Genomic DNA, 24456 nt, shown 5'->3' with positions numbered 1-24456 from the left:
TCAGTCGTGACCGGATTCATGTTGGTACCATCCATTTGTTCAAAAATTACTGGATTTTGTAAATCCCGAGTTGGTAAAACCAGTCCATTGACTAGAGCTGGGGCTATGATGTCTCTTGAGCAACCCGAGTCAATGAGAGCTTGCACCCGAATGTGCATTTTTCTCTCTGGGTTGATTAGAGTCACTGGCATGAATAAAATGGACCCAGGTGGCCGGTTCCGTGCAGGGACGGGCTTGGGGCGGATCTGTCGTTTGGGCCCTTTTACGACAGATCCATCTCGTTTCCCGACTGGGGACTTTCTGGATTGACTTCTGCAGATGGGGAAGCGGGATCGTATTCCATAACTTCTTCCGCTTCCAGCCCTCTTTCTGAGGCTGGCCTTTGGGAAGCGCCGCGGCCTCTGTTTGCTCGTGGAGCTGGAGTCGGGCGTTGGAGCGTAGGGAACGGAGCAAGGGTTGGACGTCGTAATTGAAGCGGAGGTCTTTGCACAGGCCGGTAGGGGCATTGTGCTGCAAAGTGACCAGCCTGTCCGCATTGCAAACACAGCCCTTGTTGCCATCTAGCATCTCTCGCTCCACGGGTGGCGTAACTTGCTCCCCGAGCTCCCTTCTGTAAGGTCAATGGCCTTCTTTGTCCCGTTTGTTGTTGTTGCTCAACCAAACGGACTTCTAAAATGCGATTCTCCACTTCGCAAACAAGTTGAATCCAACCTAACAGCGTAGGGGGATTGTCTTGCATGAGGGCTCTGTCCAAAAGTCTCGGATTAAGTCCTTGTTTGAACAGAATAATTTTTGTGGACTCCTCACACCTGGGGCACTTGGCAGCCAATTGTCGGAATTTTGTGATATAGTCTCTCGCTGACATGCTGCCCTGCTTAATGGCCTGCAATTCTGTTCGGGCCCTGGTTTCCTCTAAGGGATCTTCATATTGTGCTCTAATAGCATCTACCAACCCCTGGAGAGTATCGAGTTCTGGGGCCCCGATATTATATAGTCCTACGTACCAGTCCGCTGCTTTCCCTTGTAAGCGGGAGCCGAGATGTTCAATTTGGCTGGCCTCGCTGCCGAAGAGGTGTCCCCACCGGTTGAAGAATTGCACGACTTGCACTAGAAAAAAGCCCAGTTTGGAGGGATCCCCATCAAAAGTGGCGTCCAGTTTCACCCAACCCATTGGGAGGTCTTGCCTCGGAGCCGGTGCTGGGTAGAAGTCCGCCGGAAGCATCAATGGCACTTGAGGTATGGGGGGACCCGGTTGTGCTGGCGGTGCTGGTTGCGCTGGCGGCGGCATCATCGGTTGAGCCGGGGGTAGCGGCCTCGGCTGGGCTGGCGGTGGTGCTCTCGGCTGGGCTGGTGGCGGCAGTCTGGGTCGGGCAGGCGGCTGCAATCTCGGTCTGGCTGGTGGCAATGCCGGAGGTGCTGGCCGTAGCGGTTGAGGTGCTGGCAGTTGAGGTCGGTGCGGCGGAGTAATGATCGGCCGCGGAGGGGTGGGTTGGTGGGGTCGTAGTGGTGTAGGCCCCATCGGTTGGTTCGGAGGTGGTCTTACGGGCTGTTCCAGTGGCAAGCGTATCGGCTGCAGCGGCGGGGTTAGTTGTGGTCGAAGCGGAAGGGGCCGCAGCGGCGAAGGCCGAATGGGTGGAAGGCCGCGCGGGCTTGCCCCTCCAGGCGTTGTTGTTCTGGGAAGCATCGGCTGGCCTTTTGGCGCTGGTAGACCATCTCCCGGAGGTTGCCCGACGGGAACAGTTTCGCGCGGTTGACCAGGGGCTCCCTCCCCGGATGGAGCCGCGGGTGCTCCCGCTTGGTCCGGCCGGACCGTTATAGGGGAAGTATGGGGGGGTATCACCGGTGTATCACTTGGCTTTTCCTCCCCTTCCGTAGGCCTCTCAACGGGGGTCTCGTCTGGCGGCACATCCCCTCCCGTGATAGGAGGTTCGATGGGAGTCTCACCGGGTGGCACAACCGGGTGATCCCTTCTCGGTGGAATTTCCCGCTGTGTGGGAAGTTCCTTGGGTTGTTCTCCCGATTCGCCAGGATAGGTGCCCCCCTCGCCGGTAGGTGACGACCGCTGCTGAACTTCCTCCATCGGATAGGAGATGACACTTTGAAGGGTAGCTATCTGTATCGCCATCTCTTCAGGAGACAGTCTTTCTCCTGCCCCCATTGAGGAAATTAAATGAATGGCGTGAGCCAAACTTTCTTCCATATCCAACAGCTTAGCTTCTAATTGTTGCATTCGACTTGGCCCTGGTTGTTCGCTCAGGGAACCTTCATTCGCTGTACTCACCGGGGAGAAAGGGCCCCACGGAGGAGGGTCCCCTTGGACTATTCGCGACCTCGCGGCTAGAATTCCCTTGGCCATCCCCGTCACGGCCGAGATGCTGGTATCTACCGCATAGGTGCGACCTTGTATCTGCTCCCAACTTTGTTCAGGGACTTCCATTGGCTCTTTCCACGGAGCAAGTTCGGAATAATCCCAACTCAGGGCGCCGCGGCGAGACGTGTCCCCCTCCATCTGCTCAAACGTCCTGTTCCAATATCGCCATGGTTGGCTGCTATCTAGTTCCGGGACGGTTTCCAGGCTTCGGCGCCCGTCCATCGAGACTCGTGGATGGAGTCCACCTGCCCGGCGCTCTCTGGTTTCTCGGGGTCTGGCTCCCCACTCCGACGGGGTGGGCACCGAGATCAAGGGGAGAGCGGTTGCTTTCGGCCTTGCCCCGAGGTTGCTTTCGGTCTCGTTCCGAGTACTGAAGTCGATGAGAGGCAGGGTAGAAGTGGAGGCTCCGGTTCCGTTCCCGGTTGCTCCCAGCTCCTGGGAGTCTTGGGTTTGCACCGGTTGATTGTCGGGAGACGCATACGGATCAAACAAAGGATCCCTGTCCGGGACAACCTTGGATTCCGCTGGGCCCGACTCAGACATGATTGGTAACAAAATGTCAGACTGTGGCTAGATAAGGTACTCTCTGCAAGATTCCCTTTAGAAGCAAGAATAAGTCCAATGTCTGGCAAAGGAAGCTTTATTGCAGAAAAGGTCCATTATAGTCCACTGTCCTGAATAGGAGACTCAGGATGGTACATGATCATTGTTACCAATGAAGAGCAAGCATAGGATACAGAGTAACAATACCCCTCTGGAACAGCCTCCCCCCACAGTTCTCAAAACAACATCTTTCAGTCCTGGGAAGCTGCTCTCCTTCAAGGCCAATGCCTGGTGGAACGCTGTTAGACAAAACAGTCTCCTCTGGTGGGAATGCTGCCTGGGAACTGGTGCACCTGAGGAGAAAATACTTAAACACTAAAAGCATTAGAAAATGGAGTCAGTATAGTTAAGATATATACTGGACCTGACAGCTATTTCAAATGATGTATTCCTTCATTTATTTTAGATTTACATGTGGCTTCTAAGTAAAAGAGAAAAGTAGCAATAGCAGACGATAATTGGTGAGTTTTTCTCTCTTTGTAAGTGAGAGACCTTGTAACCTTGTAACTATGTAAGTCTGTTTGGCACACTGGCTATTTTAAATGATGTATTCTTTTGTTCATTTTAGATTTACATGTGGCTTATGACAAAGCACATTGTGTGAAACGGGGCCTAATTTCCAAGCCGGCAAACCCGTTGCCACCCCCAGCCGGGAGTTTGGGAATTCTTCATAACTCCTCGGTTGATTTTGGCTTATTATGTGCCTTACAATTGTGTTCTGAAAGCAAGAAAATTGATTTTGGCTTTTCATTGTGCCTTATATTTGAGTTTTGATAGCAAGAAAATTAAACTCTTTTGTACGTGGTCCTGTTCTTCGGCTTTGTTTCATTAAAAAGACAGTGCCTGACCACACAGGCTATCTTTTGAAATCTGCCATATAAAATTGCATTAAATCTAGCTAATGAAAAAGCTCTGTGTTGTGGAATTTGCAAGGAATAAAAGTATGGGGACATATGACCCACTACCAACGGAATCTCCAAACTCAGGTTTTGTTAGCCCTACTGTATAGATTTCAGAATTCAATATCTAAGATTCTATGTTTAATCATTTGATATCCCCCCGAAAGCAGGAGCACGAACACAGTGAGTCCGGAGATACACTCATGGTCGTGATTTTTCCATCAATACACTGGACATTTCAGACTCTGCAAGCATTTGGTAAGTAAGGCTAGAGGAGCCAGAGTTATAATACAGATGTAGCCAATATTTAACAATATTTAACAGTCATAAGCCATGCTCGAGTGTCAACAAAATATCAATTTATGTGCATGAATGGTCCTGATTGACTTCACTGGGTGGCAGTCATTAATATTTTTGGCAAATCAGAAATCTAGGCAGACAGTATCACATTTTGCACAATAGCCAGCCACAAATAATTTTGAAACTTATTACAAAAGTCTGTAAATCCCTGGGGCGATATAACTTGACTGAAGATACTTCATACTGCAATGGAAATGAAAACCTAGACTATATGAATACAAAGAGAACTAAGGGGAAACAGGAAGGAATTGAGTTAGTGCAACCACGAAACAAGGTATTTTAGTAAAACATACAATTGTGTGTTGTTGTTGTTGTTTTAAAGGCTATGTTATATGGTACTTACAATTTCATGTCACTTAGCTGGAATGTTGTGTCATTTTGTACGGAAGCCAATGGTGCTTTCCTTTCACTATAAAAATGAACAATATACATTAAAATGTAAGACATCCAGCAAAATGCCTTGTAATAAGAGCTATTTCAGTCAGGGGGATCCCTATAGGAATGGACCAGGTCTGACTAATAATTTTTTTTTATTAAAGAAGGAGCTGGTCACGAAAGAAGAATTTCCACCAGATCCTATCTAAATAGAAATTTGAGGGAAGTTGCAGGGGTCCAATTCAGGCAAAGGTTCCAAGAATGTTAATAACTAATTAAATTTCTGAGGGAGAAGCACTGGAATGTTTTATTCCTTCAACTGGCTGAGGGCAAAATTCAGAGAAATCCTTTCCAAATCCTTTTCATAAAATGAGAGGACAACAGAGGGGCAAAGAAGACAGGGGGGGGGGACCCCTGGGCAAGATCCACAGAGGGCGGCTGAGGCCCTGATCCGGATCCATCCCCTCGACAGCCGCCCCGCCGCATTTGTTGTCCTATCTTGTAACGGTGCTTTCTTACAGTACTAGCGGGTTCTCTAATTTTGTTAGTCCTGCAGATTGTACTGTTTCTTTCTTTTAGCAGTAATCCATCTTGAGTCTAAACAAGAAAGGCAGACTAGAAAATAAATCAACCAATCAGGACATTTTTATTATCCAACAGAAACGATCTGAAGTATCGATACCTGATTTCGCTTGCAACCGACATTTTAGGCTGGGCTTTCACTTTTTCCGCCGATGCTTCTGAACATCTGGAGATTGGTGAGAAAGAAGGGATGGAAACTTGCAAGATACTGGTGTGGATCTGGAGTGAATTCTACAGAAAAGATGCATCATCATTCCCATGTAAAGGCAGAAAACTGTACATTAATTGGCTATAACACAAGAACATAATATACTGAACTTCAACAGTTAAGTCTGAAGCACAGGACCTTCGAGAGGCAACCGTTTAGTTACCCCCATGTCATTTACACTTAATTTCCAGGGGAAGAATTCAGACTGCCTTAAACATTTAAGCCTTAGAAAACAGAGATGCACTCACCAGTAACTGTTGTTCATTGACCTCTTCTGTGCAGGCACACATGGGACTGTGCATGCGCAGGCCTGCCAAACAGTGAGCTTGAATAGTTTTAGAATCTATAAGGGGTGCTTGTCTCTCCAGGGCGCATGTGAGACATCTTCCTGCTGCCGCCACCAAAACCAAGTGTGCCTCTGGGAGACGGCACCCTTTACCCTCAGTTTCTCCTGAGCTGGCAGCCCAACCGGTAAGCATTGAAGAGCATCAGCGGGGCAGGAAGGAGGGAATGTGTGCCTGCACTGAAGAGGTCAATGAACAACAGTTACTTGTAAGGGCAACTCTTGTTTTCATTGTCCGTCTCCTGTGCAGTCCCACATGGGAGACTAACTAGCTTCTTACCCGGGTGGCGAGTGGGCTCTTCCTTGGAAGAGAGACGGAAGGGCTGCCTGTCCAGCTGCTGCTTCTCTTCTCTCCATCACTCCCAGGGCACAGCGCTTCACAAATGCGTCTGCAGACGACCAGGTCGCTGCCTTGCAGATGTCATGCGAGGGACCCCTTTCCTCAGTGCTGGGGAAGAAGCCTGAAACCTGGGAGAGCGTGCATTCAGCTGTAACGGACAAGGTACGTTTGCCCTTGTGTAACAATTCTTGTTTTAATTATAAAATTTTATTTTTTTAAAAAAGGATAGTAAAGTAAGTGCATAATAAAAAGATCATACAAATTCTAGATCAGACATTAAATTGAAACTTATACAATCATGTATAAACAATAAGTATGTGAACAGTACATATGGAATAGTTTTGGGAGTTAAACAAGCAATATAAATAAACAAAAATCTTGTATATTTAGCACCTCTAAGCCTAGATATATTACATTTCTCTTGTGTAACATGTCTTGATGGCTAAAGTTTCCCATTTAGCTATGGCCTGGTGCTGTGGCTCCTTTCCTCTTTTTGGGTCCTGCATAGCATACAAAAAGCTCTGTATCCTTCCTGAAAAATACGGTGTGATTTAGGTAGAATAATATGGCCCTGCATACATCTAGTGAGTGTAATGCCTTTCTGGTACTGTGAAAGGTGTTGGAAAGAATACAAGTAGTACTATATCAGGTGACAGATGAAATTGTGTGACTATTTTGGGTCGAAATTTCAGACAAGGTCTGAGTACTACCTTCCCTTGGTGTACTCCGAGGAAAGGGGGATCAGAGCGAAGGGATGCCGTTTCGCTTACTCGTCTACTAGATGTTATAGCCACCAAGAACGCTACTTTTAATGGTATCTTAAGGGGCAAGCAGCTAGTGGCTCGAATAGCGCCGACATAAATTTAGATAATACCAACTGAAGTGACCATTGTGGTACAATTTCCATAATTGGAGGATATACATTTTGTAGGCCCTTTAGGAATAATTTAGATACGTTGTGGGAGAACACAGTTCTCTTATCAATAGGAGGGCGAAAGGCTGATATGGCCCCTAGATGAATTTGCAAAGACCCCCTTGTTTCAAAGAGAACAGAAATTCTAGAATCTGGGATAATGGACAGTCCATTGCATCCAGATTTTTTTACACTTCCAGTTGGAAGTGTAAGGTTTTCTAGTGGTTTTTTTGAGTATAATTTCTGCTACTCTACCCAGGATCCTTCCCTCTGTATTATCTGGGATGCTGTCAGCCTTAGTCTGTGTAGATCATGACACCAGACTCCATAACACCAGACTCCGTGGTCGCTGAGTAGGTCTGGCTCTGATCTGAAGTGAAACAGCAAGCCCTTTGAAAGGGGCATGAGGTGTTGGTACCATGGTTATCACAGTTGTCTGGGCCAAAAGGGTGTTATTACGATAATATCCGGCTTGTTTGCCTGTATTTTGCTGATCGTTCTGACAATCAAGGGAATAGGAGGGGAAGGTACGGAAGAAATGGCCTGTCCAGGTTATCTGAAATGTGTCTCCTACAGAATTTTGATCTATGCCTCCGCTGGAGCAGAATAATGGGGCCTTTTGGTTCCCTTCCTTGGCAAATAGGAACCCCCATCTTTGGAACACTTGTTCTAAGTAAGTGGTCTTTATGGATCATTCGTGATTTTCTGTTGTGAGTCTGCTTAACATGTCTGCAAGTACATTGGTATTGCCTGGCATGCGCGCTGCTTGGGTGGTTCTGCCCTGCTTTATTTCCCACTCCCATGTGGTTACTACTTCCTTGCACAGAATTTTGGATGTAGCTCCTCCTTACTTGTTTAGGTAGAACATTGTGGTACAGTTGTCCGTTAGGATTTGAACTTTCTTCTTTCGTACGATATCTGCAAAGGAGGTAAGTGCAGAAAAGATTGCTCTCAATTCAAGTACATTGATATGTAATTTCCTTTCTTCCCATAACCATTTATCACGTGTGGAAAAGGAGCCACATCGAGCACCCCAACCTGAAGTGGATGCATCTGTGGATTCGGTGGCGACTTCTATTTCGGGTGATCAGAACTCTGTGGTCGCCATCACGTGAGTATCAGACATCCACCAGTCCTGATAACTGCTCTGGGTACTGCCACCAGTCCTGATAACCTGATAACTGCTCTGGGTACTGAATATTTTCTTCTTGCGTCTGTGTACTCGGATCATGGACTGTCATGAACCAGAGTTGTAACACGTGCACATTACATCTGGCCATAGGTGTTACAGAAGCCATGTATGTACAAAATTAGACTGAACTCTTGGGTTATCAAACAAACAGAGTTAATCTGCTATTTTTTCCATGATAAAGAATTCCCATTTTTTTAAAACCGACTCGAAATAGGGGGAAGGGAGGTTTTATTCCAAGAGGAAGCAGTAATAAATTTAGCCGCAGTAAGAAAAAAGATAATTAAATCTTTCCTTACACTTGGGATATTAGGGTTCTCCCAGAGGTTTAGCAGTATTATTTCCGGATGCATAGGGACTTTGTAGCCTGTGATTTTATATGTTTGGCAAAGAATTTGTCTCCAGAATGCCTGAATTGGGGGGCAAGCCCACCAGCAATGAAAGTAGCTACCCGTTTGTTCTGCATCTAGTCAGAATGGCTTTGGGCTTCTTTACCCAATGGGTTTTGCTGCCCTTGATGAGGTCTACTGTTAGACCTTCTGCGCTGATATTGCCCTTGGTAGGGCTGAGGCTGTCTATACTGAGGATATTGTTGGTATGGTTAGAAGTGGTATGGTTTATTCTGGTACGTCTGTTGGTGGTGGTACTGGCATCTCTGGGTGGTTTGCTGTTTGGGAGGTAGTATGCCGTATGACCGGGCCGTTTGGCTGTCCTTTCTTTTCTGTAAACAGTATTCATCTGTCTTCGAGGAAAAGAGGGCTTTGGCCTTTGAAGGGTAGGTCCTCTATTTTGCCATGTGTTCCAGTTGGCAAAGTGGTGGTACGAAGTCAAGCATGGCTTTGTAGAACGACGGCTGAGGCCAGAGCTCTGGCTGAAGAATAAACTGCATTTCTCCTGGCATTAATCTGTTGTTTAGAAAGCTTAAGTCCTTCATCCATTATGACCTTGGCCAGAGTTTTCTGGTCCTCCAAGAGTCGTTCTATAAACGCTTTCATGCAGTTCCACAGGAAGACCTGATACGCTCCCAAGATGGCCGTGTAGTTGGGAATCTTGATATTTAATGCTGCCGAGGAATACATCTTCCTGCCCAGTCCATCCAGTTTCCTGCTATCTTTGTCTGAAGATGCTGTGTGAGGACCCCGTCTCTGTTTTGTCTGCATTTCTTCCGTCACGAGGGAAGACGAAGGTGGGTGAGTGAAGAGGAATGAACAGATGTCTTGCTTGTAAAGACTTTCTGATTTCTTTGAGGTTGTTTGTATGGAAGCTGGCTTTTCACAGATAGAATTTATTAGTTCCACAAAGCCTTTGATGACAGGGAACACGACATTGGCAGGATTTCCCAAATAAAGATGTCGGAGGATCCACTGAGGATATCTCTATATCCAGTGATCTGGCCAACCTTATCATCTGTTCAGTAAACAGTCAGAAGTCGTCCGTTGGATCCTGTTCCCATCACTGCCTCATCAGGTAAAGGGGTGTATGGTGGGCTTGGACTTCTGTCTTGTTGATATTGGTCTTCTTCAGGCTCCAATGGATGGTATGACATGGAAAACTTTGGAACCTCGTATTGGGGTCTACAGCTCTTGAGTTGTTCAAACCCTTCGCAAGTAGATGCAACTGAATGGGTTCTGTATGGTTCACCCATATCAATCTCTTATCACGAAGGCAGAATCTGTTGAAGCCAAGATTGGCAAGAATGTGAACAACTGGGTTGTCTGTCATCATGCCTGCTTGTCCAAGCAGTGGTAGGCAGAGGCAGATCCTCTAATTCTCCTTCTGCAGAAGAGTGATAAGATGGAGATCTGGAGTGTATTGATGGAGTCTGTGCTCTGTCCAAAATAATGGTTTCTACACTTCCATCATTCTTTGACTCATGTCTGCTTTTGTTTATGCAAGTGACTTATTTTAGATTCAGCTTTTTTCTTGGGCAATTCCAAGAATTCAGTGGGTCATTGGCTGATGCCTTCCGGTGCAGCTCTCATCCGATCCGAGGGTTTCAGATCTGTAGGTTTCAGATCCAACATGGACCCGACGGTGATCGATTCTGACCACTTCTGCCTTGGTTTGGAAGAGTGTGTGAGCGTCAGCTCCGATCCTGTAGGTGATAACGGAGTAGGTCATTGGGTCTGAGAGACTTCCATGAGGCTGTGTGTATCCAGAGTCAGTTGTTTCTGTCGAATCTGACTCAGAACTCCTGGATCCAAGGCCATTGGAACCAAAATGCTGGATGGAGTCAAGGGGTGTCGGGCTCGGCTAGGTGCTGTAGTGCTTGAAGTCAATGCTTGTGCTGGGGCTGGATGATCTGAGCTCCCTAAGGGTGAAGGTGATTTGCTCGGGATGAAATCCGAAGCTCTCATAGCCTTTTCCCACAAGTGCACTTCAAGCCTCATAGCCTCTGGGGTAAATTTTCGGCAATGGGGGCATGCCACCACTTTATGTGCCTCCCCAAGGCATTCCAAACAAATGGAATAGCCATTCCTCTTAGTTATTTTTGTTGCCTAGACAGTGCACCTTTTAAATAAGGCTTTTTCAGCCATACTTGCTATTTTTCTGATCTTTCCTGGGTGGATTTAGGCCACGATCAAGAAGTGAAAGTCGAAGAACCTCTTCAGTCAGCAGCGAAAGAGGAACTGGGGGTAAAGGGTGCCATCTTCCAGAGGCACACTCGGTTTCAGCAGGAAGACGCCACACATGCGCCCTGGAGAGGCAGGTGCCCCTTATAGATTTTAAAGCTATAAAACCTCACTGTTCAGTAGGCCTGCGCGAGCACAACTCCATGTGTGCCTGCACAGAAGATGGACAATGATTCTAAAGATCCTTCTCCTTACATGACTTCTAACCATCAACAGCATTAAAGGTCCATACATTAAGATCGATATACTGTGGAAGTTGTCAATGGACAGGATCCAAGATTTGCGAAGGATCCAAGATTTGTGAAGTGGGGGAACACCTCAGAACAGAATCAGGAAGTATCCAGCCACAAGCACAAGGCATTCACTTGCTTCTTTTCCGTGATTTTCCCCAATAGCCTGAAACGACTGCCTGGCTGCTGTGAATGATATTGGTTCGGTTGGACTAAGTTCCAACAGTATATGAGAGCATATATAATGTTGGAGGATGAGCAGCTGTAAGAACCAGAGATTGTGTAGTTGACACCACTGGGTCCTGTAATCGTATTTTCTGTGCCAACAATGCCCATCTGCTCTGTACATAGGACAAACCAGCCAACCTCTGCACAAAAGAATAAATGGACACAAATCGACATAAAAATGGCAATATTCAGAAACCAGTAGGAGAACACTTCAATCTACCAGGACATTTCATCAAGGACTTAAAGGTCACCACAGTTCAACAGAAACATTTCAAAAACAATAGTAAGCTGCTGAATTGGAATTCATATGTAAATTTGACTCAGTCAGACTTGGATTGAATAAAGTCTCTGGATGATTATTTCGTTACCAGAAATAACTGCCTTCAGGCATTCCATTCAGATTCAGCAATGGAGGGAAGGGGGTCACGCCCAGCCTGGATTGCACACTCCACCTCTTTCATGACATTTGTAAATGATTTACATTTACATGGCCCTCTCCTCACCATCTATATATCTCTGGCCAGTTTCTTCATACCCTCCATGCATCTGACAAAGAGAGCTGTGTTCTCGAAAGCTTATGCTACCATAAAGTTGGTTAGTCTTAAAGGTGCTACTGGACTCTTTTCTATTTTGCTACTACAGACTAACATGGCTAACTCCTCTGGATCTTCCCTTCTCGGTAACTGGCACCAGAAGGTGCTAGTGAGGAACAGCTTTTCAGACACTGACATTGTTTTGCTATCTTTTGTGCATGGAGTAGGAGGTCACTAGAGGTATTGTGAATTTCCTGCATTGTACATGGGGTTGGACTAGATGACCCTGGAGGTACCTTCCAACCCTAAGATTCTATGATTCTATGATTCTAGAATCATGAAATTTAAGCTGTGCATTTCCATGAGGCTCTGTTCTGTCCCCCATTATTCAATATCTACTCAAAGCCTCTGGGAAATAGTATCTCTAGCATTATGTCATCAGTATGCTGATAATATACAGCTCTAATACACCTCCTTTTCAGCATCCTCAGGTGAGGCATGTCCTAAACAGGTGTTTGGCAATGGTACTGGGCTGGATGAGGGCCAAATATATTGAAGCTCAGTCCAAACAAGATGGAGGTGCTGTTGGTTCTACACAGAACCATAAACAGAAAGGTCAGCATGTTCTTGACAGGGCTGCACTCCCTTTGGAAGGAAAGGTTCACTGGTCTGCATTTACAAACTGAAGGATCAGAACTCCTCTGAGCAAGTGTCAAGTTGGTCAACCAGCTGCTGCCCTTCCTTTTCTTGAGAAAACTGATTTGGACGATAGCTATCTATACTCTAATAACATTCAAGGCAGACTACTTCAATACTCTACATGGTGCAATCTTGGAAGACAGTCTGGGATCAAGGTATTCAAAAAACTGCTCGTTGTTCTATGCACCTGTTTGATGACTCCTGAAACCATACACTATGTAGTACCTCTATCAGAAATAAAGTAGACCTTGTGCGGTAGAACTTTTCCTGCACCTTGACTGTGGAACGCCCTCCACACAAATATTCTGCTGCATTTAGTTTCTGGAGCCAGCTAACTACCTACTCCTTTATCCAGGTTCTCTGTTGCTTATTTATCTGTTGTTAGTTTTAAAATGTGATTTTTAAAATAATAATTTTTAATCTCCCCACCAAAGACTGTGGAGGGGGCTCACAGACAATTCAAAACAATATAAACCAATGGTAGGCACCGTTATTAGCAAGGTATTCCCTTTTAGACATGACAGAAGGTAAGAACTCTTCCAAGATGGCATCAGCTTCCAATTCCAATTCCAGCCGCGTGCTCCCACCCTCCCAGGTTTTCTTGGTTTCTGGGCAGTGCTATTTCCAGTGGCCCTAAAACTGACAATACAAATAAGTAATCCTAACCATTTTATCTCAAACTATAAGATCCCATGGGGGGAGCTCTATTAACGAAAGCAAGGAAGTTCATACAAAATTAATCCTGAGGAGTTAGCCGTGTTAGTCTGTAGTAGCATTTGGACCCATGGGAAGGAAGCCCTTGAGAGATTTCATCAGGACTTCAATAACTTTCACCCTACTATCAACCTAAGCCTGGACCACTCTACACAACAGGTACACTTCCTGGACACCACTGTACAACTACATAATGGACGAATAAATACCACCTTATACCGGAAACCAACAGACCGATACTCATATCTACATGCCTCCAGCTTCCACCTTAAACATACCACTCGGTCTATTGTCTACAGCCAAGCCTTACGTTACAACCGTATCTGCTCCAATGCTCTCGACCGAGACTCACACTTAAGAGATTTACAACAAGCATTTTTGGGACTACAGTACCCACCAAATGAAGTGAAGAAACAAATTAACAGGGCCAGACTAGTACCCAGAAACAGTCTGCTCCAGGACAAACCTAAAGGAACTAACAACAGAACACCACTGGTTGTCACCTATAGCTCCCAGCTCAAACCCATCCAACGTATCATCAGTGAGCTACAACCCATCCTGGAAAATGATACCTCTCTCTCAGAAGCCCTGGGTGGAAGACCTTTCCTTGCCTACAGACAGCCCCCCAATCTTAAACGACTTCTCACTTACAATCATGAATCGGCCAGCAGAGTCACCAGCACAGGGACCAGGCCCTGCAACAGACCCAGATGCCAGCTCTGCCCCTATATCTACCCAGGGAATACAATTACAGGACCCAATGGCATCAACTACACTGTCTCTGGCTCTTACAGCTGCTCATCCTCCAATCTGATATATGCCCTCATGTGCCAACAATGTCCTTCTGCTCTGTACATTGGACAAACCAGCCAACCTCTACGCAAAAGAATAAATGGACACAAATCTGACATTAGAAATGGAAACGTCCAAAAACCAGTGGGAGAACACTTCAATCTACCAGGACATTCCACCAAAGACTTAAAGGTCGCTGTGGTTCAACAGAAACCTTTCAAAAACAAAATCCAACGGGAGGCTGCTGAAATGGAATTCATATGCAAATTTGACTCTGTCAAGCGGGGACTGAATAGAGACTATGAATGGTTATCACATTACCACAGGTAACAGATTCTCTTTACAGAGGCGTGATCTGGGGGAGCCCAGTGGCGCCTGGTGTGGGCTTTCGGGGACCACAGTTCTCTTTGTCAGATGCAACTGGCAGGGACAGCTGTGGTTACCGAAGGCTTATACTACATAGGAATTGGACACCTTCACTGCTACAAACTGACTGCACACCAAAAGGAGATGTTTACATTTCCAAGCAAAGGAATGTTTTGATTGCCTCTATGCTAATTGCATTCTGCCTTCTTGTGATTTATGACCCCTCCCTTTTCTCTCTCTTTCCCCCTCCTCTTCTGTATCTGCCCAGTTTTGATCAGGCATCTGATGAAGAGAACTTGATTCTCGAAAGCTTATGCTACAATAAAATTGGTTAGTCTTAAAGGTGCTACTGGACTCTTTTTGATTTTGCATACAAAATTAAGTTTCACATTGGACTGATTTCCCCACTGACAAAGTTCCTTTCCACAAACATAGCTGCGACACAAATTAAACTGTATTAATATGCGGGGAAGGAAATAAAAGAAATACCTCTTCTGAAGGTGTCGTTCTAAATTCTTCGTGGTTGGGAGAGTCTGACGCTGCCGTGGGAAGCAGACTTTTCTCAGATTTGCTTAGATTCTGTGAATCTGAGAAAACGGCTGAAGCAGGTTCCTCACATTCATCGTCCTTGCCTACCAAGACAGACAGGGAAAAGTCATTCACTAATTCTCTTTATGACAAATATTGCCATGACGAACACACGCACTAGACCGGCTATCATGATTCTGCTACTGTGTTAAGAACTTCACTGCCGCACACACCTCAATGCTTAAGAGCAGGATTTAGTTCCGAGGGACATACTTGAGGTAATGATTTCTCCCTTTGGGCATACTCTGGACTTATTAACGCACAATGGCTGTGATCCTAATGGCACGTGCTGGTTTGGAAGCAGAGCCTATTAAAATCTAGGGGATATGATTCCGTACTACAGCATGGAAGTCCAAAACATTCACACATTCCAGGCAAGAAACAATATGAAGTCGGGAGCTTGATCTCCCCCTAAAGATCCCATATTTTGAGGTCTGGGGGCGGGGTGCACAGGGAGACTAGCTGCGGTTTCTTAGCGGCAATTTCACATGGAAAGTTGTGAATGGGCGACTTCCTGTTTGGGATCCATGGAGGTCTAACGCAGCTCCACTTGCGGAGCTGACCGGACTGCCGTTTTAACCGGCCGGCGGGGTGAAAATAGCCCGCGGCCGACTGCTCTCAGGCGGGGAGCAGGCAAAGAACGCTCAAGACCCTAGGGTGAGCTAGATCTCGGACGAGGGGGGGCTCTACACAACGAGTCTCCCCCCGATCCTTGAGGTCCCACCTTGCGACGGGTCGGCTATAATCTCTGCGGCAGTTTTGGGGCCAATTCGGCTGGCATAAGACCTACATACCCAAGCATTGATTGGGGGAAGAAGCTGAGAGGAGAACTTAAAATCGAAACAGCGATTACAACCCGAGAAAAGTGAAGAGAAGGTAAAGATCATTATCTTCTGAGACGGGACAGATTGATAAAAACAGAGAGGAAAAAAAGTAGATTTTTAAACTGCAACAGACTAGTGAAAAGGAGGGGAAGACTCGGCAGGAATCGAATTTAAAAAGAGACTAAGTTTAAAGAAGTTATTAAAGAAATGGGACTATTGTTTTGAATACCTGTGGCTTTGGAGCTGTGAGAAAAAGACACCATCGCGAGATCTGCTGTGGGAAGACGGGAGACAGGAAGTGCGTAATAACAATAGAGTGGCTGGAGAGAAGTGGCCCTTGCTGGAGGGCAGGAAGTAGGGAATCGCCATTTTTGAAAGGGGAAGGGTCGCGGCTTCAGCGGAAGAGGAAGTAGGCCATCTTGGATTACAAAATCATAGAGAAACCATAGAGAAAAGACGCCCGACATTTTGGACTCTTTAAAATTTAATTTCTATAAGAAGACCGGGACATTTAAAATAGAAAAACGTTAAATTTTACGCCACGGAGTTAAGGAAGAGAGCGGATTCGTGGGAGCGAGCTAAAGCAAGCCCCACGATGTCAAAAAAAGAGTGGCAATCGGCAATAGAAAACCTGGATAAAAACCTGGACAAAAAACTTTTAGATATGATTAAAGAACTTAAGGACACGAAATTGGAGCTGATAAAAGAGGTTAAAGAGGTTACACAGACAGTAAAATCGGAGCTGTCAGAAGTGAAAAAAGGTATGGAAACAATACGAAGTGAATTACAAGGAACGCAGCAGAGAGTTAAAACAGTAGAAGACGCGATGGAGAATTTAGCAGACACGCAACAAACAGAGATGAGATTGGTGAAGGGGAGAATGTCAGTTGCAGAAACTAAACATATGGAGAAGCAGCTACGTTTTCGTGGCTTGCCAGAAGTGGAAGGAAAGTCAGCGCAAGAACAGATGGCTGAGGTGTTGGCTGAGTACCTGGGGAAGGAGGAGGAGGAAGTTGTGGCTATCCTAGATGTGGCATACCGTGTGAATTCGAGAATAGCAACCCAGAGGAAACTACCAAGAGATGTGATTGTGCAGTTTACAACACGAAATATGAAAGAGAGGATTGTGACAAAACAGTTTCAAGATCCATTGGAGATTGATGGCAAGACGATTATTATAATGAAGGAACTGCCCAGATCAGTGTTACTGGACCGGAAAAAATATAAAGTGCTAATTCAGATTTTGAAGGACATGAAAATCAGGTACAGATGGGAGTTACCGGAAGGAGTGTCCTTTGAGTTTGGAGGGGCCAAAAAACGCATCAGATCTGAGCGAGAGATGGAGCGATTTATTAAGGACAATGAAAAAGACTTACCAACAAGATCATGAGTATGGAGTGTAAAGTATTATCTTGGAATGTAAATGGACTAAACTCACCGAATAAGAGGAAAAATACTTTTCACTGGCTACTAAAACAAAAATGTGACATTGTTTGTTTGCAAGAGACCCATATCAGAAAGCAGGATGTAAAATATTTAAAATCTGGAAAATTGGGCAAAGAATATGTAGCGGCCTCCAACAAGAAAAAAAGAGGAGTGGTGTTGTACATAAAAGAGGAGCTACAGCCAAAATTTGTTATGAGAGATGTGGAAGCTAGATTTGTAGCAGTGGAATGTATTTGGAATTTAAAGAGAGTGTTGGTAGTCGGACTTTATGCACCTAACGGTGCAAAAGAAAGCTTCTTTGAGGATTTAAGGAAGCATTTAGACGATCTTGCATACGACCAGATAATTCTTGCTGGAGACTTCAATGGAGTGACAGACTTGGAACTAGACAAAAAGACTACAACGGCACAAAAGAAAAGAGGACTATTACCAAAGCTTTTTTTTGAGTTGATTCAACAAGAGACTCTTGAAGATGTATGGAGGAGAGAATATCCTAAAAGCAGACAGTTTACTTTTTATTCTGCAAGGCATTCTACATTATCAAGAATTGATATGATCTGGGCCTCAAAAGACTTAGCATTATGGACTAAGGAGGTAGAAATAATGCCTATGGTAGGCTCAGATCACAACCCAATTATGTGGAAATTTGGAAAAAAGAGAAAAAGGAAAGCATGGAGAATAAATGAGGACTTGTTACAGGAAAGAGAGAATATGGAAATACTGAGAAGAGAGACAAAGTTTTTTATACAATACAACGTGAATAAAGAAGTACCAACCAATAAAGTTTGGGATGCTTACAAGGCGGTTGTAAGGGGCATACTAATGGACTTAAATGGTAGAGCAAGAAAGAAGAAAGAGGAGAAAAGACAAGAGATTGAGGAGAAAATAAAAGCCAAAGAAATACAGCGAAAAAAGAGACCAGGGAAAAAGAAGGTATACCAGGAAATTAAAATACTTCAAGAACAGCTAACAGCAATGAGCAATAAAGAATTGGAGTGGAATCTCAAAAGACTGAACCAAAAAGCGTTTGAGGGTGCTAATAAACCTGGGAAGTACCTGGCATGGCAATTGAAGAAGAAAAGGGAAAAGAAGATAATAAATAAAATTTGCGAAGATAACAAAACATATTTGGAGCAGGCTACCATTAGTAGAGCCTTTTATAAATTTTACGCTAAGCTGTATAATAAAAAAGAAGTAAACAAAGAATCAATAGCGTCATATTTGGAGAAAACCAAACTTCCAGAAATCTCGGAAGCTTGGAGAAATAAGTTGAATAGTGAAGTAACTGACGAGGAAATAAGTAAGGCAATACAATCTGCAAATCTAGGAAAGGCGCCAGGGCCAGATGGACTTACGGCTAAATTCTATAAGACAATGGCTAATGAACTGGCACCATTCCTAAAAGAGGTGATGAATGGGGTTTTAAGGGATCAAAGGATTCCAGAAACTTGGAGTGAAGCGAATATATCATTGATCCCAAAAGAGGGCCAAGACCTGACTAATGTGAAAAATTATAGACCTATATCGCTACTCAACAATGACTATAAAATTTTTGCGAAGATATTGGCGGAGAGATTGAAGGGGTGGCTCTCGGAAGTCATAGAGGAGGAACAAGCAGGCTTTTTGCCAGACAGACAAATAAGAGACAACTTAAGGACAGTGATCAATGCTATTGAATATTATGACAAGCGTTGTGACAAAGAGGTTGGTTTCTTCTTTGTTGACGCTGAAAAAGCGTTTGACAATTTAAACTGGGACTTTATGTTTGCCACTATGGAAAAGCTACAATTGGGAGAAAGATTCATCAGAGCAATTAAGGAAATTTATAGAGACCAGACTGCAGCAATTGTGGTGAATGATGAATTGACCAAGAAATTGACGATAAGTAAAGGAACAAGACAAGGTTGCCCGTTATCTCCATTGTTGTTCATTTTAGTATTGGAGATTCTGATGATACAAATACGTCAAGATGATGAAATTCGTGGAATAAAAATAAAGGACTATTCATATAAGGTCAGAGCATTTGCGGATGACATAATGTTAATTGTAGAGGACCCATTGGAGAACATGCCAAGAGTGATAGATAAGATCAAGGAGTTTGGAGACTTGGCAGGTTTCTTCATTAACAAAAAGAAGTCAAAGATATTATGCAAAAATATGACTAAGCAGAAACAACAATTGTTAATGGAAACAACGGATTGTGAAGTAACAAGTAAAGTGAAATATTTGGGAGTCGAATTAACTGCAAAGAACATAGATCTATTCAAAAACAATTATGGAAAACTATGGACTCAGATAGAGAGAGACTTGATTAAATGGAATAGATTGAATTTGTCATAGTTGGGCAGGATTGCAGCAGTTAAGATGAATGTGTTACCAAGAGTAATGTTTTTGCTACAGACAATACCAATCATCAGAGACTCCAAACAATTTGAAAAATGGCAGAGGAAAATATCAGATTTTGTTTGGGCAGGCAAGAAGCCTCGAGTGAAAGTGAAAGATTTACAAGATGCAAAGGAAAGAGGCGGAATGCAACTGCCCAATCTGAGACTTTATCATGATGCAATCTGCCTAGTTTGGTTGAAAGAATGGATGACATTAAAGAACAAGAAACTACTAGCCCTACAGGGATATAAAAAAATATTTGGATGGCATGCATATTTATGGCATGACAAAGTAAAGGTCAACTCGATGTTCCTGCATCACTTTGTTCGGAGAAGTCTATACATAATCTGGAAGAAGTACAGAATTTATCTACAAGAAGGAACCCCTTTGTGGGTGGTTCCATATGAGGTGATAGACCCGAGAGCTGTTGATAATGAACAACAATGTTTAACGTATAAAGAAATAACTAAAACTGAAGCATCCAAACTTAGAATAAAGACACAAGAGGAACTATCACCTAACTACGATTGGTTCCAGTATAGACAGATCAGAGACTTATATAATTCGGACTCTGTAAAGGGAGGTATACGAACAGAGAATTCGGAACTAGAGCAGACCCTTCTTAAAGAAGATAAGAAAAGAATATCCAAGGTATACCAAGTACTGTTGAAGTGGTATACCGAGGATGAGATAGTTAAAACACAAATGGTGAAATGGGCTATAAACTTTAATAAAGAAATAACAATGGAGGCATGGGAATACTTGTGGAAAACTACAATGAAGACAACGACATGTATTAATATCAAAGAGAACATTTATAAAATGATCTATCGTTGGTACATGACACCAAAGAAGATTGCGCTAGGGAATTTGAATACTTCTAATAAATGCTGGAAATGTAAGAAGCATGAGGGCTCCCTCTATCATATGTGGTGGTCGTGTGAGGTAGCCAGGCAGTACTGGGGGGAAATAATAAGAGAAATGAGTGAAATTTTACAATTTCAAATTAATAAGAACCCAGAACTCCTGCTACTGAACTTGGGAATGGAGGGAATTCCAGCCCAACACAGGACGTTGATATTTTATATGACAGCAGCAGCTAGACTTTTGTATGCGCAAAAATGGAAAGTACAAGAAGTGCCAACTATTGAAGATTGGACTTACAAATTGCTGTATATGGCTGAAATGGATAAGATGACAAGAAAACTGAGAGATCTGGACTCAGGGCAGTTCAACACAGACTGGGAGAAGCTGAAACAACACCTGGAGAAGAAATGGGAGGTGGGAGGAAAACTGTGGCAGTTTGAGAACTACTGAAGTATTGAAGTAGAGGGGGGAGACTTTACCGGGGGGAGAAGAGATAAATGTGAATTAATAAGCAGTCAGATTAATAGATTGACATATATATAGATATATATATAGGTTAACAAACAGAACATAGAGAAAATAATTAATTATAAGGACTAAATATAAGGAGCGATTAACTAACAATATTTTCTTTTTTTTTCTGACAAGTTTTGTACCAAACTGAATGTCTGAAGATATAGATGGGTCAAATTGATTGACTACGTGAGGAGAGATATATAGAACTATTATAAAAAGATAGAATGAGTAATATATATAGAGAATAAGTCAAATTGTTTGATATAAACGAATGTATGATCTATATGGTTTATGATATATAGAAATACCTGAAATTGAAAAATTGGGATAAATTGTTTATCTAAGATGGAAACAAAGGCTTACAGTTTGGGCATATAATGTTAAAAATAGTTAAGGATGTACTGCTTAGAATAATGGAGAATATATATTTGTTTTAGATAGAGGAAGCTAATAAAAGTAAGGGAAAGGGGACAAAGGGTTGGAAAGCTGTTGGAAGTCAACAAAAAGGGGGGGGAAGGGAGGGGGTTAGAGATGAAAAAATTGGGGAAAATTGAATGTAAATGTGGAAATAATGGATTCTAACCCAATAAAAATTTTTCCAAAAAAAAAAAAGAAAGTTGTGAATGGGCAGTTTTGCATTTCAGTATTTGCAGAGGTCTGGGCGGCTCGACGGATCCCCTGTTCTTTCCTGGAGAGTTGCAGGTTAACTGCTTGAGCAACACTTCAATTAGAAAGGAGGGAACTGTGGCGTTTCTGGAAATGTGGGGTACGGTGGCCAAGCACAGCCTTAATCCAGGGCTCCTCCAGATAAAGGATCTCAGGTATCAGAGCTGGGTAAGACCTTGTCCCTGCCTGAATCTTTGCAAGGGCTTTGCCCGTCAGAGAAAGCATCACCTTGATTAATGGATCAAAAGACTAACGCTCTCTGTTTCATAGGTTTCGTATTATCAGTAGGTTCCATATTATCTTGGCTTCAAGCCAAGTTGCCTGAAGGACTACCTGGCCTGCCAGTTAAGGCCTGCCTCCTCTCAAGCCCTGCTCTCTCTGTGCCCCGCCTTCAGCGACTAGAGGCAGGGCATTTCCTATGGTGTTGTTGCCAGCCCTCCTGCACTGAATTTTTACCTGCATTTTCCCCCCTCCACTGAATGTACTTTTGAAGGAAACTGTGAAGCAGGACTAATGAAATCAAGCCCCACCAGCTGCGAAGACAAAGGCACCTCTCCCCGTATGGTCGGGCACATGGGGTGCAATCTCTGGCCATTAATGGGATCCCCAATTCAAACGTTCCCATTGGTCCCAAAATTACTGTCACGGGAATGACTCCGTCTCATACCTCCCCTGGCATTCTGAAAGGACACTCTATTCTGAACTCTGGCTAGTTTTACTTGTTTCCTCAACCAGACATTTTGCTAAAAGATTGTCTGTGTGACTTTCTAGCGTATGTTTGAGCAGAATTACTTGTACATTCACGAGTGATTGTGCAGGCACACCTGATGATTCTTTGATAAGCAAACAACAACATTCGGTTTATATACCGCCTTTCAGGACAACTTAACGCTCACTCAGAGCAGCTTACAAAGTGTGTTATTATTCTCCTCACAACAAAAAAACACCCTGTGAGGCGGGTGGGGCTGAGAGAGCTCTAGAGAGCCGTGACTAGCCCAAGGTCACCCAGCTGGCTTCGAGGGGAGGAGTGGGGAATCAAACCCAGTTCTCCAGATGAGAGTCTCGCCACTCTTAACCACTACACCAAACTGGTTTAACAATAAATTTGATTGTTTTAGTTGTATAAATGGCTTTATACACAGAATGCTTTCTGAGAAGGCCTAACCAGCGTTGATGAGGAATCCTCTGCTCTTAGTCCCCCGCCCCCCTCGCCTCTCTCTCTCTCTCCTGTTTTGTGTCAGCCGGTAAGTGGCCAGTGGTAAGTTAGCATTGTACCTTTTTTACCCTGAGCCAGTATTACCATATCCTGCACTTTCTTATATCGGTTGAGAGACTGTCGAAGCTCTTCAATCTTCCGATCCTGTATTAAAAAGGGGGTGTAGAATAAAGGCATGTTTATATTTTTTTAATTCAGACTGTCCTCTGTTTTCCCTTCCCCTAGAGCATGCGATAACAGAATTGTTTCAAAAATATATGGTAGAATTAAAAATTGGTATTTATAGAAATAAGGCATTTGGTTTGAAATTGTGACAGGACTTGTGACTAGGGATGTGCACACCCCCAACATTTGGGTTTCCTGCTTTGGTATGCTCCATAAAGATTCGGAAGTGAGGGGGAGCAAATGGGGCAAACCAACCCACCCCGCTTATCTGGCCAGCAGGGAGAGGGGAGGCCGACCAGCTGGGTGGAGGGGAAGCGTGGAGCCGGCTCCAGCAGGGCCTGCGCCGCTTCCTCTGATGCCGCAGCAGCCGGCAGGGAGGCGGGGAAGTGGTGAGCCGCCGCCTCCGGCCCTTCCTGCCCCTCCAACGGCCGCCACAGTGACCATTTGAGGGGCAAGAAGGGCCTTCTCCGCCTCCTCCACTGCTGTGCAGCCCCACAGGAGGGCAAGGGCCAGAGCTGCCACCACCACCACTGAGCTGCCTCTATCAGGCCCGCAGCGGCTTACAGGGTGGCGGGGAAAGCCGTAGCCGCCTCCTCTGGCCCTTCCTGCCCCTCAAATGGTTGCCACGGTAGCCATTTAAGGGGCAGGAAGGGCCTTCTCCATGTCCTTCACAGACGCACAGCCATGCAGGTGGTGAGTTGGGCTGGAGCCACCGCCGCTGCCGCCGTGCCACCTCCTCTGGGCCTGCAGTGGCTTACAGGGCGGCCAAGAAGGCCAGATACGGTGGCCCGCAGCCCTGCAGGGCAAGGGGAAGGCTGGAGCCGCAGCTACCACCGCCTCCACAGCCGCAGCAGTCTGCTGAGCAGCTAGGAAGGTCGGAGCTGCCGCTGCCACGCCACTGCCTCCACCACCGTAGCAACAGGGCCAAGGTAAGTGGGGCGTGAGGTGGGGGGGTTGGGATGTTTATAGAGCCCAGCCGCTTGCAAACAGAAGGAAAGGGGCCCTTTAAACATCAGCTGTCGGGCGGGGGGATCTCCCCCCCCCGCCAGCTGAAATTTTATCGGACCTGCCGCTTGCAAGAGGCAGGGAAAGGGCGGTTTAAACTCAGGCCCCGAAGCTTCCCAAGGCAACCCAAATGCTTCGGGGAAGCTTTGATTCGGGATTTACGAATCAGGGTCAGCATGCTGGCTCTGATTTGGGAATCCCAAATCTTTACAGATCGGGTCCGATTCGGGTATTTTACCAGTATTGGAAATCCTAAGTGCACACCCCTACTTGTGACATCCAAGACGTATAAAAGGTGAGAACTCCTTAAGAGTGACTCCCAGTCAGTGGCATTAAATAAACTGTCCCACTTGTTCTACTATGTTAAACTCTCCCAACTTCTATTTTTTATTTGTGTGAA

General features: G+C 44.8%; 1 protein-coding gene across 7 annotated transcripts in view; it reads right to left on the bottom strand.

Annotated features, from left to right (window-relative positions):
* PPFIBP1 (PPFIA binding protein 1) overlaps positions 1-24456 on the bottom strand; it is a 218856-nt gene that overhangs the window by 51991 nt on the left and 142409 nt on the right. For all 7 annotated transcript variants that reach the window (XM_054987877.1, XM_054987878.1, XM_054987879.1 and 4 more), the window contains 4 exons: positions 22946-23030; positions 14868-15010; positions 5291-5421; positions 4577-4642 (listed from right to left, as the gene is read on the bottom strand). In XM_054987877.1, coding sequence (XP_054843852.1) covers positions 4577-4642; positions 5291-5421; positions 14868-15010; positions 22946-23030 — 425 coding nt within the window. The remainder of the gene's footprint in view (positions 1-4576; positions 4643-5290; positions 5422-14867; positions 15011-22945; positions 23031-24456) is intronic.

This window comes from Eublepharis macularius, chromosome 9 (assembly GCF_028583425.1).
Source record: "Eublepharis macularius isolate TG4126 chromosome 9, MPM_Emac_v1.0, whole genome shotgun sequence".
NCBI classification, from domain to species: Eukaryota; Metazoa; Chordata; class Lepidosauria; order Squamata; family Eublepharidae; genus Eublepharis; species Eublepharis macularius.
Note: the sequence above shows the minus strand (reverse complement) of the source record. Positions and strands in the feature narration are given on the sequence as shown.